At 48.3% G+C, this 16,675-nt stretch overlaps 1 protein-coding gene across 2 annotated transcripts in view; it reads left to right on the forward strand.

Annotated features, from left to right (window-relative positions):
* LOC135209177 (trafficking protein particle complex subunit 8-like) overlaps nt 1-15,967 on the forward strand; it is a gene marked incomplete in the record, with an annotated part of 65,442 nt that extends 49,475 nt beyond the window's left edge. For both annotated transcript variants that reach the window (XM_064241855.1, XM_064241857.1), the window contains 3 exon segments: nt 5,326-5,576; nt 6,264-6,359; nt 15,214-15,967. In XM_064241855.1, coding sequence (XP_064097925.1) covers nt 5,326-5,576; nt 6,264-6,359; nt 15,214-15,511 — 645 coding nt within the window.
* Between the last annotated feature and the right edge of the window lie 708 nt (nt 15,968-16,675).

Below are 16,675 nucleotides of genomic sequence, written 5' to 3' on the forward strand. Positions count from 1 at the left end.
TCTCGTTATGCGTTTCAGGGAGAAGTAAGAAGGCGACGTCGCCTGAACTCGTGTCCGTCTTTCCACCGAGAAATACGTAAGAGAAGTCATAGTAGCAGGAAGCTTTTGAGAGCGGACGCCCGGGACGCTCGGATGGACTCCAGGCGCGCGCGGGTGCACGCCAAGTGCGCGCCAGTGGAACGCCGAGCGCGTCCCAGTGGACGCCGAGCGTGCAAGACCAGCGCACGCCAGGTGTGTCGCCTGGCTGAACGTTTCTGTTGAACTCTTCAAGCTCTTGTTTCAGATATGGGCCTAAAGAATGTTTATCTCTACCTCCGGTGATACCTTCTACCTCACCTGCAAAGAATGTGAAGTAGGCAGTGCTTCGGAGGAAGTTTTAAAGTGAACAGACAACTTCTTCTTCGAAACCCAGCAAGACATCGGGTTTCGTGAATTCAAGAGGTCTCTGTCAATTAATATTGCTTTTCGCATAGGTGGATGGAGTTAAGGAAAGCTCAAGGAAGATCTCGTTTGCTCTACCGCAACCTTTGCCATTCTGCCAATAAATTTAAAGTTGCCACTACCGCAGTCAAGACTTTGCGATAAGGCAGTTACGGGTTATGTAAGGCTCGATGTCCTGCACGTCAGGACTCTCGGCAACGTTCAGTGGGATTCTTGCAAAGGCACTCATCAAAAGGACGATCTTCAGGAAAGCGCAAGACAGGACTTCCTTTGCCACATACTGCCATAAATTTTTAAAGCTTTAGCAGGCATTAGTTGTGATACGGGAGAGGAAGCTGTTGGAGAGTTTCTTCCTCTTCCCAGGATAATTTTGCAAGCTTTTTAGCCATCTGAAAGGGTTTTTCAGATGATAGATTTTGTTAGTTTCTAGTCGGGACTACGCTGCCGAATTGAACATCGTCGTTCTAGCTGCCGTAAGCCCACCAGTCTCTTAACAGGATTCTTGCCCCTTCCTCGTTTGAGAACGGGAATCGGAAAAATTAAATGCTTGACTCCCTGGATTACGTTTTGTCAATTCAGTGACCTTTCCCCCCACCCATTGACAATATACTTCGTTTTGTCAAGTAAGTGGGTATCCCCTCATTGACAAAATATCTCTTTGTCCCCGTAAATGGGTTAGTTCTCATTGACAACCATCTCAATTAACTTGATATTGCGTAAGCGAATAAGCTCTTATTGACAAGATTCGGAAGAGCTCTCATTCGTCATTCGCAGACTCGTACAAGAAATAGACTTGTAGACTACGTCAATGAACGCTTATGTCCAGTAACATAAGAAGCTTGAGGTGACTGCTTCGATTCTCTTAAGTTTTGTTCATGAAACTTGCCTGTCAGATATGTATGTAGCTGTATTTCCGAATTCAGCTATATATATGTCTGCCAGGTAAGTATGAACAAACTTTTATTGTGATATAATTTTCATATTTTGCCTTGCGTTTATTTTACTTCTGGTTGGTTCAAGTCATATACGCTTGCTGTAGTTACCTCTTCGGATGGCAACCGAGAGGTCTATTGGTCTATTTTAAGGACATTTAATCGTTACTCCCTGCAGCCTTCCAGGAGTTTCGATTTATCTTTTAACCGTTGTATGGTAGTGTTTCTGACGACACAAAACGCATCTATATATTTAGCGTTTTGTGTTTCGCTTAAATACCAGCTTGAGAGTCTTTCTGCTCAAAAAATAACAGGACCTATTTCTTCGTAGAATAGGGTAGCTGGCAACCCAGACATAAAGTTAAGAGACGACGTTCGTAAGCTGCTGGCTGCTGCTGTCACGTGTCTGTCCTCCAGTCCAACCGAGCCCAGTAACAGATCGGGCGCTGTCATGCGCCGTAGGTTACGTCTCTCTCTCCTGCGGGATTGACTGACTAACCGTTATCTCTGTGCTGGCGGTTACGTCTCTCCTGCGGGAATTGACTGACTAACTGTATCTCTGCCCTACAATCACGGCTTTAGCCTAAGATTGAGGGGTATTTCTTACGTGAATGAATAACGTTGCATTCGTTTTGCCTCTTACTATGTTCAACAGAGTTATCTCTTAATCCTTTCGGTGCTCGTTACCGCACGGTATAGAACTAACGAGTCTACCGCAAACATTGCACTTTTATATGCTCTCCTGCTTAGGCAAAGCGCAGCCTATTACGGGAAGTAAGCATACTCGGGGAGGGAATGGATGAGCTTGCTGGGGACCATTTCCTTCCTGAAGAAGTTTGTTTCCCCGAATAGACTGCAATTCAGACCACAGTTTTTTTCCTACCGGGAAACTGAAATATTATTCAAGATCTAGGAATGATTCTGAACATCTCTCAGTGCGTTTATCACCTGAGGTGATAGAAAGAAGGTGCCGGACATCTGGATAGGGTTTCAGATGTCCTGGATCTTAATCTGAAAGAAGTAAAAGCGATTCGGTAGTCCCTCCAGTCCTCGTAACGAGTTTTGGGAACCAGTGGTCCAGATCAACTCTGATATTCCACAGCTCTCTCATATCTAAGAAGTATCTTCTCTCGGTCCCTGTTCGCGTTTACGAGAAAGCTATTATAACAACAGGCGTAGAATGTAACGATCCTCTAGAGGTTCGTTACAGGATTGCAAAAGTCCGTAACGAATCGTCTAGATCGACGGCAGCAACTATTGACTTCCGAGTGGAATCTTTTCTTTTTAGAAGTAAGTTGAGAGTTGTGGAGACTTTAGGGACGCCCTTTCATTCTTCTCTTCGATATGTTGAGGACGAAGAGGCTTCTTCTTTTCTGCTCCCTTATTCTCGATCCGGGATCGGTACCATTAAACGCCATCCTATGATATGAACGGGGATGGATATTTAGTCTCTTTTCCCTTTTTTTTCAATCGCTTAGGAAAATGTTAATAAAGGAGGATTTATGACGTCACAGGGAGCGACAATGACGTGATCGCCCCATGTTGGCCTTCAGGATCCTGGATTTCACAGAGGTCACATACTTCCTAGTTCACTTTCCGGAAGGACCTTTTCCGAGAGAGTCGGTCTACTCTAACTCGAAAGGTACCTATAACTACCTATATACATCTCCGCTCTGAGTCTGACTACGTCAGGCTATCGAGATGTTGACAGGAATAAGATTACCGTCTTCCATTTCCGTCTGAAGATGGGATAAGCTGGCAGTCACAACTATTAAAGAATACGCAAATATGTTGTTGACGGCATTTTGGGCTCAGAGATTTGCGTCTGTCAAACAACAAAGCCCTTCACGATCTTTGAGTTCTGTGGAATCTCGAACCTCGCTCATCATCTACTTTTTGTCTCACCTGTTTTCTCGGAGTCAGACACTCGTGCGAGATCAGGCGACTATAGTAGCCCTGAGTTTCTTGTTGACGAAGTCGGTTGCGTTTATACACCCCCGATGATCGTGTAACATGAGACCAGGTTGGACTGTCAGGCATTCTTCCTTCGGGACTGAATCGCCTTTTTGCTCCTCGCTCCTTTCTCCTGGCACCAGAAGCTCGAGTCAGGAGTTGATTCGCTGACGACGTTGGGTGCGTTGATACACCCCCAAGGTTTGCTTAGATTGAATCGCCAGGCAGTCCAGACACTCATCCTTCGCGAAGATAGTGCCTTATGGTCTTCAGGGTACAGCCTTGCTGTCCTTGATTCGTCTGACTGGTTCAACTGGTCGGTTCACCACCTGACTTTAGTACAGACGGACTGACTGTGCATGTCCAGATCGAAGCTTTCAATATGGAACTTAGACGTAGTCTGAAGTTCTTGATGTCAAAGCATTCGAACCTCTCCTACCTGTTAACTTCTTGCATGTGATCAGGAAGGCCTTCTTCTAACCACCCTAGATACGACAAAGAGGGTTAGTGAGATTTTAAGCCATCTCACAAGTTTTCTTTGGCTTTAGAGAAACACAAGGCGGTGTGCTCTCTAACCCTTCCGTTGTGGCCTAACCGAATGGTAACCCTCCCTTTTTGTCCTTGGGGCCAGGGAGCTTGGAAGCAAGGAATGGCACAAGTTAGTGGGCAGGAGCCAGAGAGAGTCCTGTGCCCTGTCGGGTCTCTCCAGTTTTTATTCTACATAAACTCAAGAAAGTCGAAGTCATTCGGGCAATCTGCAGTGTTCCGAAAAAGACCAGACTTGCCCATAGTCGAAGAACAGCCTGGCTTTAGTGTTAAGGAGTTCTTTCAAAATGCTCCTTCATTGTGTTTGCACAAAGATTTGAAATCTTTTTATCTGAATGCTCACGAGGTGAGGGCGCGGCCTCGGAAGCATTTCAACAGAGCATGGCACTCAGCAACATCCTGAGTACCATGTTTTTAGCGAAGCAAACTCTGTGTTCACTTCACACTCCCTGCGAGATGTGAAAGATGGCATATGAGATCTCTGCTCGCTAGGGCCATACGTGTCTGCAATACAACAATCTTTGGGGGCAAGAAGTACCACTCATCTATCCTGTAAAAAATAAAATGGTTAGGAAGATCTCTTAATTTAGTTGTTGAGGGGTCGCCGACAAACCGGCGACTTCTTAAATCTTAAGCCTTGTTAACACACCTTAACTTGGCTAGGTTGGTCAGGTGGTGATATATATATTTATATATATATATTTTTATTTTTACTTCTTAGCCCTCATGGTATGGTCAATATGGTCTAGTCACGTCGTGGTCTCGCCCCTGTTTTTTTTGACAGATCATCTGGAGTGCACCAGCTATATAGGTCTCTACCTCGCTGGCAACTCTAGTAGCCACAAGCAGACTTACGTGGCAAGTAACCACGAAGCCAGCTATGCTAACAGGTGGTAACCAAGATGTAAATCATCTGCATGCATTTGTTTCCCAAAATCCTTCTATTTCTGTCCCTTCCCACCTCCAAAAGGTGGGATTCAGCTATATATATACTGACAGGTAAGTTTCATGAACAAAATGATATTTGTTATGATACAATAAAGTTTGTTCATACTTACCTGGCAGATATATATAATCAAGTACCCACCCACCTCCCCTCAGGGGGGACAGTGGAAATAAAAATTATGAAATAGAAAATGGGAATGGTTCCTGATACCCGCCTCCCAGCGGCGGGAGGGAATGGGTACTAACCACCTGGCCGACCACTGCGTGTGTCGAAGTTTTTAAAATTCTGTCGGACTTCAGAAAATACAGCTTATATATATCTGCCAGGTAAGTATGAACAAACTTTATTGTATCATAACAATATCATTTTAGGCCTTATAACTTTGTGTCTATCAAGGAGGATGAGGATTGGCAGTAGGGCCTGAACTCTCAGTGACCCTTAAATGTCTCCCCCTAATGTTACATTGAAGAGTTGGAGATTATGGCTGATCTCTTTTGCATATTTCAGGGCCAAAGGAACGGAACTCAGACGTGGGGTCAGCACAGCGTCCATCTCCAAAATCTTTGCGACTCTGTTTGCGTGCCAAACTTACCATTGATTCAGACAGGAGAGGAGGAGAAGCCTCCCATCAGAATAATTCCTGAAGTACCCCTTCCTCCAATACAGTCGCCTCTCCCTCCACCTGATAAACAAAAGCATTTAGTGAAAGTTTCTGCTAATTTCCCAAGTCTTGTTGAGCATGATTTCTTTGTGAGCAGGTGAGGCTACGAATGATATTTAAATTTTTTAAAGTTTGTCTATTCCACCATATACCTTGGTTTGAATGATTGCATTAGCTTTGTATGTCTGGATACAAGCTCTGTACTTAACAGTAGTTTTTCTGTATTAGGTGTGGCTTTTGAAATTTTAAATAATAAGAAGAAAGATTTTTACAAAATGTGTTAGATTTTCGAAAAGCAATGTTGTCGTTTGATCCATTCAAATCTTAATTCAGGTTATATCCATAATAGTTTAATCATTTGTGTGCATTCCTCCTATGAGAGGAGAACCAATGATGGAGCATGAAAGATACTTTGAATAAACATTACACTGGAGGCTGTCATCATCTTTGAATTTATTCATTTTGAATTTGGAATGTAATAGGTTAATTTTCATTTTATTTCCAGTATCCCTCCTTTGCTTTTTCCCAGACTTATAACTAATGCACATGCATTCATTATGGAGCCTAAACCGGGGGATGGCTGAATAACTAAGCCTCTTTCAGTGCATGATGAGTGTGAGCGTTGATTCAGAGCCTTTGATTCAGGGAGTGCAGGGGTTGGGTGAGAATTCCTCATTCCTGACTAGATTTTCATTATTCTTTATATTTATAAGGTATTCTCACAATAATGGATATGTATTGAATGGCAAAGGATACTTGACTGTTAATTCTATGAACTTTGCAGATTATGCAGCATAAAGTTTGAGTTACATCTTCAAAACTGCAGTGCCTGTTGTCTTGTCACTCATCTCAACCTCAGCCCTGAGTGTTTGTCTGTAAGGTAAGTTGGATAAACACATTAAGAATAGATCTCATTGTCCAGCCCTCTAACTCCCAGGAAATTGGACTCTGTAAGGCATAGGGTCGGTCATTATTATAATAATTATATTTGAAATAGAGTATTTAATCCCCATTGCTTGGCACTCGCAAAGGAGGTGAAGTTTGAATCAAGTAAAAGAAGTTAGACAGTTAGAGGGAAATGTAGTAAGTGGGAAGTTAATTATAGACAGTTAGAGGGAAATGTAGTAAGTGGGAAGTTAATTATAGCGAATGTTGAAGGTGGCGAGAGAGAGGATTTGACGTTATAGCGAATGTTGAAGGTGGCGAGAGAGAGGATTTGACGTTATAGCGAATGTTGAAGGTGGCGAGAGAGAGGATTTGACGTAATTGACAAAAAGGAGAAGACTTCATGTGAAAATTATTTTTACAATGCAGGCACCATCCAGCAACCTTCCACAGTTTAAAGAATGGCCGATAGAGGAAGGGACAAGAGGAGGAGGGAGTTAGAGGAAGGGACAAGAGGAGGAGGGAGTGGATTGTTATTGTAGTAAAGTTTATTGCAATCACCAAATTACAAATCAAGGCTCCCACATTTCTACCCTGAGGGTTTGTTCTCAAAGGATTGGTGGGAAATATGAAAGATTGTGAGTGAAAGAGATTTGACATCTTGGTGAGATGAAACCAAAGAGAACTAATAAAATATCAAAATACAGAAAGAGGTTTTAACTTGGGACTGAGTGGGAGTTTTTCTGTAGCCATGATTATGAGAGCCCATTTTATTGCAGCTTTGAACTTAGCAAGAGGTTGGTGATTGGTGGTTTGGAAGGAAGAGGAAAATGGCCATCATAACCTGAGATTTGATTGCATACCTTGTTTGTTCCGATACGTAATACAAACCCTCGGTCCTTTAACAATAGGAAGTAGCTAGCGGCAGCTGGAACGGTCGTAAGCTTCGAACAAGGGGAGAACGGTAGTTAACTGCTTGTCCGATCGTCGCGCGGAGGTAAACAAATCACTTTTGCTTTCGGCCGTGTGTGGGAAGGACGTGCTCGTCATCGCTCTGCCCGCTTGTCGTTTGCTTTGAGTTTGAGTATTTGCCCTCTCTTTCTGTATAAATCAGAGTGATTGTAAGTACTTTTTGCATTTCTTTTGTTGATCATTGCAAATGAGTGGAAGAAGACAAATGGAGATATCACCACGCCCCCCCACGGTCGCCCGTAGAGTGTGTCCCGGGCTGGAGGGGCGTAGATGTGGGGGATTTAGATCGTTGTCGATGTAGATCCTCACGAGGTTTGTACTCGTTGTCGGGGGCGAGAGTGCTCCCGCAACGAGCCCTGTGTAATATGTATGAATTGGTCCGAGGCGCAGTGGGTGCTGTACGAGGGCAGGAAGAGACTTAGGCCGCCCAAGAAGTCATCGGAAAGTCCAGTGACTCCTTTGGTAACGGACACTTCGTCCTCTTTCCTGCCCCCCGGCCAGCCCCCACGGTTTGCGCCTTCCCCTGCGGGGGGGGGTAGCGGAGCCTCTCCTCTCTCGATCCGTCGAGTGTGGATGAGGGCGCCCGCTACCCGGACGTCCATTTGTACTCGGGGTCTTCCGTCCGCTCTGGGGGGGGTTCTTCTCCCCCCAGGGCGTGAGGAAACCCCTCTAACTAACCCGACTGTTGCTTCCGCAGGTGTGCCATCAGCGAAGGACGACCTGGGACAGGTGTGGGAGTCGCTGGGACTGGCAGGGAGTGCCGAGCATACAGGGGTTGATTCAGCGGCTTGGCGGGGGTCGGCAGTGGTCACTCATGGTGCGGTGACCACTACAACAACCACAATCTCGACACCAGCATATGAGATGCCACCGCATCTTGGTGTATACCCACATAATCATGTCGGTGACAACCCACGGCGTGCGATGCCAAAAACCCATTCCTGCCGTGTCAGAGGTACGGTGCCCACCAACCCCTGGGTACCCCTTGGGTGTCTTTGTATTGCCGGGACCCCGGACTTCCCGCTGCCCTAAAGTAGTACCCCTCCCCCTTGGTCCTGCCGCCAGTGCCTAGGATGACGGTGCTGCCGACAGGACGCCTGGCTCTCCTGTGGTACCTGCCGTGCCTGCCGTACCTGTTGCTGTCCCAGCCGCTCATTCCTTTTCAGATCGGGGGCCTGCTGCTCATTCACTTTCAGATGTTCCTGCCGTTCCTGCTGTTCCCGGACCTGTTCCTGTTGTTCCTGCTGTTGGTGGTGTTGTCACAGTCTCAGGTCTTTCCGGACAGGTGCAGTCGGGCCCTGTTGCTTCGGCAACTGCCCCGGCTCCCTCCTGGATGGAAGACCTGACGTCTGTCCTGCGGAGCCTGGCGAAGAAGAAGAGGAAGAGGAAGAAGGTGTCGTCGTCGTCTTCGTCGTCTTCTTCGTCGTCTGCTGCCTCTCCTTCCCCTTCGACTTCTAAGGCTAAACAGCCGAAGAAGAAGAAGGTTGCCTCCTCCCCCCCTCCCCCTAAGAAGACTCCTTCGGGATCTTCTAAGGGCCCCGGCCGGCGGCTCTCAGGCGAGCTGGGGAGCTTCTTGTCTGCTGGTCCTCCTGTTCCTTCGGGAACGGGGCCCGTCGCTTCTTCTGCAAAGAAGAAGTCGACGGGGACCAGAGGTGCACCAGCCTCGCCTGGTGCGTCCTCACCTGGTGCTAGCGGTTCTGCCGCTAAACCAGGTTTGGCCGTCTCGGGCGCTTCTCGTTCGCGAGAAGCACCGAGTGGACGCTCTTCCAAGAAGACCGTCCAGCCAAAGTTTTGACGCCCGAGCTCGCTCGCCGTCAAGACAGCGGCGCGGAGCAGAAGACTGGCGAAGAGTCGTGCAACACGGACTCTCGCCAGCCAGTGGACGCTCTCGCAGCGATCAACTGGCTGCTCGGGCTGACGTGACGGTCGCTGACCGGCTGCGGGTTGAGGCGAGGAAGGAGTCCCCACGGCCGCCGGTACCAGCCACGGCTGGTACCAGCGGCTTGACCGCGAGCCGAGGACGCTGGCCGGTCTCGACGCGACAGAGAGCCTAGCAGGTCACCCGTCCGCCGCTCCCGATGGGACCGGGCGGAGACGGTGACCAGCGGCAGCTCGCCTGACGCTAGAGATCGGTCTCGACGTTCTCAGCCGAAGCCAATCGCCCCAGGCGAGCGGCAAGGCTAGGCCTGCTGCTCGACCGTCACCACGGGTTGACGATCAGCAGCAGCCCTCCCACGCACGCTGGTCCTGCCAGCGAGCGAGGGGTAGCGTCAGGTCTGCCTCTCCGTACCTTCAACCTCCTCGGGCTATACAGGGGGGAGGAGCGAGGTACCGAGGAGCGATCACGAGAGGTGCGCCGCTCGTGACCCAGCTATGACGCCGTACGGATCAGGCACGGTTTTAGGACCGACCAGAACGTACGCGCAAGTAGTTGGAGGCGACCGTCAGGGGTCTGTCGCTGTTCCTCCTTCTGAAGGAGGAGTATCGCGGGATATGCTCTTGCTGGAGGGACTGGACGGTCCTACTCCACAAGACGCTGTAACTCCCGAGATACAGAGGAACTTTGCGGAGGTCATTAAGCTGATGCGTCTGCATAATGACCTCGCGGAAGGATCGCCGCTACCACCGGCAGAGCCACGTCCCGGCTCGAATCATTTTGGGGTCCCAAGAGGGAACCCAAAATGATGGTGGGGTTACCGCGATCTGAGCTTGCAGACTCGGTCCTGGATCAGGTGGAGAATCTCGTCTCAGGACGGGAGGACTCGCTAAAGTCCGGACGGTCTTCTAAGCTGCTTCTTCCTCCTCTACAGCGGCAGAGGTGATTCTACGTGCCTTCGGAAGACCCGATACTGCCGAAACAGGTTAACCCGAGTTAGCGAGGCTGACTCCAGGTGTGTCCCTGCAGCAGCTCCTGTCGGAGAACCTATGGTTCTCGCAGCAGGAGGCACTTGCCCTGGAATCTACCGCTATGGCAGCATTCCAGGCAGTTTCCTGGTTTGGATTTGTGGTCCCTCACAATATCCAAAGTAGCGGCCGGCTCTGGGAGCTCTGCTCTCGAAGACGACGCTTCTTTTAGGAGACTGTGCCAGTCTGGAGGAAGAGCAATCTCTTACCTCGCCCATCAGACTGCTAACCTGTGGGCCAACTTGGTTCTTCGACGTAGGGACGCAGTCCTTACCCGAGTGACCAAGGGGGCCGGGCGTGAGGCGGCACTCGGGCTTCGAAATGGACCTCTTAGGAGTTCCCCAGCTCTCTTCCCTGGAGAGATGGTGGACGCTGCGGTGGAAAGGCGGCGCACTGACGAGAGTGACCGCTTAGTTCACCAGGCAGTCTCGAAGGTTACTGGGCAATCTCGAGCGACTGCGGCCAAACCAAAGAGCTTGGCTAGCGCTTCCACGGCGGCGAAGACGGTTTGCACCGTCCAAACCCCGTGTGAAGACTCCTAGTTTCAACTTCTGCTAGAGGAGGCCGCAACCAGTGCCCTCCCTCCCAGCCCTCCTTCCCCGAGGGGGTGCTGGAAAGAAGCGAACGAGGTGGGAAACGCTAGGGACGGCGTTCCCCCTCACCTGCTGCCGGAAGTGGGGGGGGTGCCTAGCGAGCCATTGGGCGATTGGCAGCGCTACGGCGCCGAGAACTGGATAGTAGACGTCCTTCGGGAGGGATATCTACTACCCTTCGAGGTCTCGGGCCCCCCCCTCATCTCCAATCCGGTCCACCTACAGACCTATGTCCGGGGATCAGTAAAGGACAACGCTCTTCGACAGGAGATCAAGGACCATGCTGGCGAAACGAGCTGTAGAAATCGTGGAGGACCAGTCACCGGGCTTTTACAGCCGCCTCTTCCTAGTGGAGAAGGCATCGGGGGCTGGCGTCCGGTGATAGACCTCTCTCCCCTGAACCGCTTCGTTCGCACGACGCGGTTCACGATGGAGTCGGCACGATCGGTGCTCGACTCTATCAGGGGGAACGATTTCATGCTTTCAGTGGACTTGAAGGACGCGTATTTTCAAATACCCATCCATCAGTCCTCCAGAAAGTACCTCCGCTTCATCTTCGACGGGACGGTGTACCAATTCAGGGCACTTTGTTTCGGTCTCTCAACCGCCCCACAGGTGTTCACGCGAGTGTTCACTCTGGTGTGTCAGCTTGGGCCCATTCGCACGGGATACGTCTTCTGAGGTATCTCGACGATTGGCTAAGTCCTGGCGAGCTCCCGCTCGCAGTTGCTACAGGACGAGATCGACTCCTCAAGTTTTGTCGCGATCTGGGGATCGTGATAAACTACGAGAAGTCCGATCTCGAACCCAAGCAGAAGATGAAGTACCTGGGTATGCTGATAGACACGGTAGCAGGGCAGGTCTTTCCCGCAGACTTGCGTATCAGCAAATTCAGGGAGGCAGCCGGCCGGTTCCTGTCGCGGCAGGAACAGGCAGCACAGCAATGGCAAGTCGTGATCGGCCATCTGTCGTCACTCGAGAAGTTAGTCCCTCACGGGCGTCTTCACCTGCGGTCTCTCCAGTGGAGGCTAAGGGAGAGTTGGTCTCAGGCCAAGGATCCTCCTTACTTTCCCGTGGCTATCACGGACAAGGTGAGGCAGGACCTAGCCTGGTGGCTCGACGACAAGAACCTCTTAAGAGGAGTGCCCATACGCACTCCCCCCCGGAGATGCTTCTGTTCTCAGACGCATCGAGGAGGGATGGGGCGCACACCTGGAGGAGTTGCTGACTGCAGGTGTGTGGGACCATCACGAAAAGCACCTTCACATCAATGTCCTGGAACTCAAGGCGGCGTTCTACGCTCTCCAAGAGTTTCAGGACCGCTTGGTGGGACACTCAGTGGTGTTGATGTGCGACAACACCACAGTAGTGGCCTCTGTCAACAAGCAGGGGGGCTAGTGTCTCTTCCGCTCCATCAGTTGACGGTGCAGGTGCACGAGTGTGGCCACGGCTCACTCGATAGAGCTGTCAGCACGCTACATTCCAGGCAAGAGGAATGTAGTAGCAGACAAGCTCAGCCGTCGGGATCAGGTGATAGGGACCGAATGGTCTCTACACCAAGACGTAGCGGAAAGGCTCTAAACCTGTGGGGGCGACCGGTCGTAGACCTGTTCGCCACCCGGCACAACAGAAAACTTCAGGTTTTCTTCTCAGCTGTGCCGGACCCATGGGCAGCTGCAGAGGACGCTCTCCAACACCCCTGGGACAACCTCTTTCGCTTACGCCTTTCCTCCCTTCTGTCTGATTCGGAAAGTGATCAGTCTGAGCGCTGGTCACTCCCAATCTCAGAATGATCCTGGTGGCTCCCAAACGGCCGCAAGCCGTTTGGTATCCGGACCTGCTGGCTCTTCTTGCGGACGCACCGAGAGAGCTACCCACTTGGCACAACCTTCTAGCCCAGCCACACGTAGAACGGTACCACCAAGCAGTCCAGTCCCTTCAACTTCACGGCTGGCTGTTATCCACCATCTCTTGCGAACGAGAGGCTTTTCTCGTAGCGCAGCAACAGAGATGGCTGGACACGTCCGACAGTCCTCTGCAGCTGTGTACCAGGGGAAGTGGGCCGTCTTCTGTGGTTGGTGTCGTAGACAGGGTCTGTCTCCTCTCAGAGCCACTCTTCAGCAGGTAGCAGATTTCCTCGTGTTTCTTCGCCGAGAGAAGCTCCTCTCAGTACCCACAGTTAAAGGATATAGAGCAGCACTGGCGCTCGTCCTAAAACTGAGGGGACTGGACATCTCGAATTCGTTCGAGATCTCCTTGCTAATGAGGAGCTTCGAAGGTCTTGCCCACCCAGGGAACTCAGGCCCCCTGCGTGGGATGTGACTCTCGTACTTAGGAGTTTGACTCGAAGACCCTTCGAGCCACTCCGAGAGTCGTCAGACAGGGATCTGACTCTCAAGACCCTCTTCTTGCTGGCCCTGGCATCGGCGAAGAGAGTAGGGGAACTACATGGCCTTTCTTATGATGTTAAACATACCAGAGGCTGGGGATCTGTGACGCTCGATTTCGTCCCGAACTTCGTAGCTAAGACTCAGAATCCGTCGATCCCCGACGACAGGTTCGAGTCTTTCACGATCCCCTCCCTTCTGGACTTCACCGATAACGATGCGGATGAGATGCTGCTTTGTCCTGTGAGGGCGCTACGGCGCTATCTGAAGAGAACTCGACATCTCAGGCCTGAGTGTCGACGCCTCTTCGTTAGCACTGGGGTTACCAAGAAAGAAGTCTCCAAGAACACGCTTTCTTTCTGGCTGCGTGAGGTGATCAGGAGAGCGTACGAGGCTGATGGTAGCGACGACATCCGTACGCTCCGACCGAGAGCCCACGAAGTCAGAGGTATCGGACCCTCCTTAGCGTTCCGTAAGAACTTCTCCGTGGCGCAGGTCCTGAAGGCAGGTGTCTGGGCCAACCAGACCACCTTCACGTCCTTCTACCTTCGGGATATTGCCCACAAGTCCTTGGATACTTTTTTCTTGGGACCTGTGGTGGCTGCTCAACACGTTGTGTAAGCTTACCCAGCACCCGAGCAGGCAGAACAGCATCGATTCCTGGTATGACTGGAGAATGAATGTGCGAATGAGAGAGTGACTGGCTTCTCTTCACCATCTTTCTCTACCTCTACCTGTGGGCAGAGGGATACGGTCGTTACCTTGCTGGAAGGGAGTCAGATGCAGGTAAGCTATTCAACAGAGCTCCATCCTATCTCTTTAACTAGAGATAGGAGTGTATATCCACCACTTTCTCCAACAAGGGGGAGAAAGTGGATGCCTACATGAGACAAACCCATTACTTTACATTTGCTCATGTAAAGGAAAAAGTTCTTACAATGCTGGTACAAAGAGATACGCTTGCCTCTCTCTTAGTACTCGGCCCAGAGGTCTGACCATTGATCCTGCGGTGCACACCCCGATCAATCGGACTGAGGCTTGGATCCCTCCCTCGCTCTTACGACCAGGGAGGCATTCCAGGGATGGACGAACACCAGTCTGTTCATCAAAGACTCAGATTCCTCCCACCAAGAAGTGAGTCTTCCTATTGTTAAAGGACCGGCGGGTTTGTAATTACGTATCGGAATAACAAATGACAATTTGTCGAAAATTGCATTTTTCCTAACTATACAAACCTGAGGTCCTTTACATATAGTCCCTCCTCATGCCACCCCTCACTCTGCGTATTTTGCATGGGCCAAAAGCAAAAGTGATTTGTTTACCTCCCTCCCACCGCCGCGCGACGATCGGACAAGCAGTTAACTACCGTTCTCCCCTTGTTCGAAGCTTACGACCGTTCCAGCTGCCGCTAGCTACTTCCTATTGTTAAAGGACCTCAGGTTTGTATAGTTAGGAAAAATGCAATTTTCGACAAATTGTCATTTTGCTATGTCAGAATTAGTAATTTAAATTATGCTTTAAAGACTGACCCTTAAATATTGCTATTTAGAAATAAAGTAATATCTCTTGGATTTGTCATGTCTGGTTTTGTTTTTACATATAGTGCATATAAATGTTTTAGTTGCTACTTTGGCTCTCTATCTACTTCACCTACTCTTGAGGTGTTAGTACTAAACACCTTATGGTAAATGTAAAGCAGACAGCTGCATGAAGGTATTGTTTATTAATATAATTTGTCAGCCACACTAAAGAAATGGGTTTATATAATACTTTGATCCGGGTGGGGGCTAGTACTAAACATGGCGTCCCAAGGAGCTTCCGCCATGTTCAGTACTAGTACCTCACAGTAGCCAAAGTAGCACCATTTTATTTATATCATTTAAGAAAGAGGATTTATCTTTTGAAACTGTTATCTTTGGCTTCAGGAAAAATTAAGCTTCTTTTCTGCATTAGGATTTAGGATGTTTCAATTAGTCTTTCTCTTTTTTTCCAGTACTGGAAACTCGAGTAACCACATGTACTCGCCACAGTCAAGCACCCAAGTGCTGTACGTTGGAGGGACAGTTCGAAAGATCACTTTACAGCCTTGGGAATTCAGCAAGGTTCCTGTATGTGCCTTGGTTACCCTACCAGGTACTTACAGTTTAGGAACATTTAGCCTGACTGCCTTGAGACGGCATGCAGACTCCTCCGAAGCACCTGTGCCACAGATGTGTCAGCTTCAGACAGCTGTGGTTGTCAGGGAATCGAATAGCAAAGTCAGCCATCATCATCATTCCCATAACAGTTAGCATTTTTGGGTAGCTGTATGTAAAATCCCTCATTGTCACTCATTTTAAAACGTCAGACATTCATAGTGGAGACATATAATACATAACTCATTCATTCTCCTCTTGAATCTTGGAGTTGTGCTTTGCCTAACATTGTCCTGATCATATAAATATTCATCTGTGAACACAATATATTTCTATTAATGTTGTATGGAGATTTATTAGGAAGTCAGTGTGTAAATCTTTTTAATCTCTTGAATTTTGATCTTGTTTTATCTATTCAATGTTTGTTCAGAGGTGCACTCGGATAGATTTTATCCTTGTACAGGTGTATATGTATATTTCTAAAGTTATTGAAAGGTGAAGACTGCCTTTGTTTATACTGTACTGTGTTAGTTTATACTGTATATTTTGTAGTATAGTTTATTATATTAATTGATATACACCAGATACATTAATAAATTTGGATAAATACAAGCTTCTCTTAATACACACAGTTGCTTGCATGTAGTGAATAATATAAATTTTCATGGTGAAATTTATTTAGATATTTACCTACTGCGCTATCTTTATCAGCAAGTAAGATCCATCCCTAACAGTAGAACTTTTCATGATATAATATATTTTTCAGAGACTTACCTACTGTTAAAGACAGCATGGAGTTATATGCTATCTGTAACATTAGGTAAGATTCATTCCAAATAATTAAGTTTGGATAAGTTAAAACAATTGCATTTTAGGCCATGCATTATACTATTTACTGGTTTCTGTATTTTTTAAAATTCTGGACCATAAAGATAAAACTACGACACATACCTTTCCTTTTACTGTCAACATAAGAAGTCTAATCAGAAAGTATCTGACATTCAAGTCCCATTATGAGATGAGCGTACTGACAGTGTTCAAACTTTGTATTCCCTCAAAATAATCCCCTAGAGGCTCAGTGCTTTTCAACAGTCCTTCCGTTGCTGGAAAAATTTTTCATATTAAGCTTTTTTATTCTCAAACAGGAGTTTTGTTTGTGACTCTTAAGTGCATTATCTTCATCTTATATGTATGCTCAAACCTTGTGCCTTACATCCGTTGCTTCAAACTAATGATCTACCATTTGTGTGTACCATCCCTAAATGTCATAGAAATCCTTTCTAGTGTAGATTTCTTATTAGTTTTGTTAATTATATTAAT

This window comes from Macrobrachium nipponense, chromosome 37 (assembly GCF_015104395.2).
Source record: "Macrobrachium nipponense isolate FS-2020 chromosome 37, ASM1510439v2, whole genome shotgun sequence".
NCBI lineage: Eukaryota > Metazoa > Arthropoda > Malacostraca > Decapoda > Palaemonidae > Macrobrachium > Macrobrachium nipponense.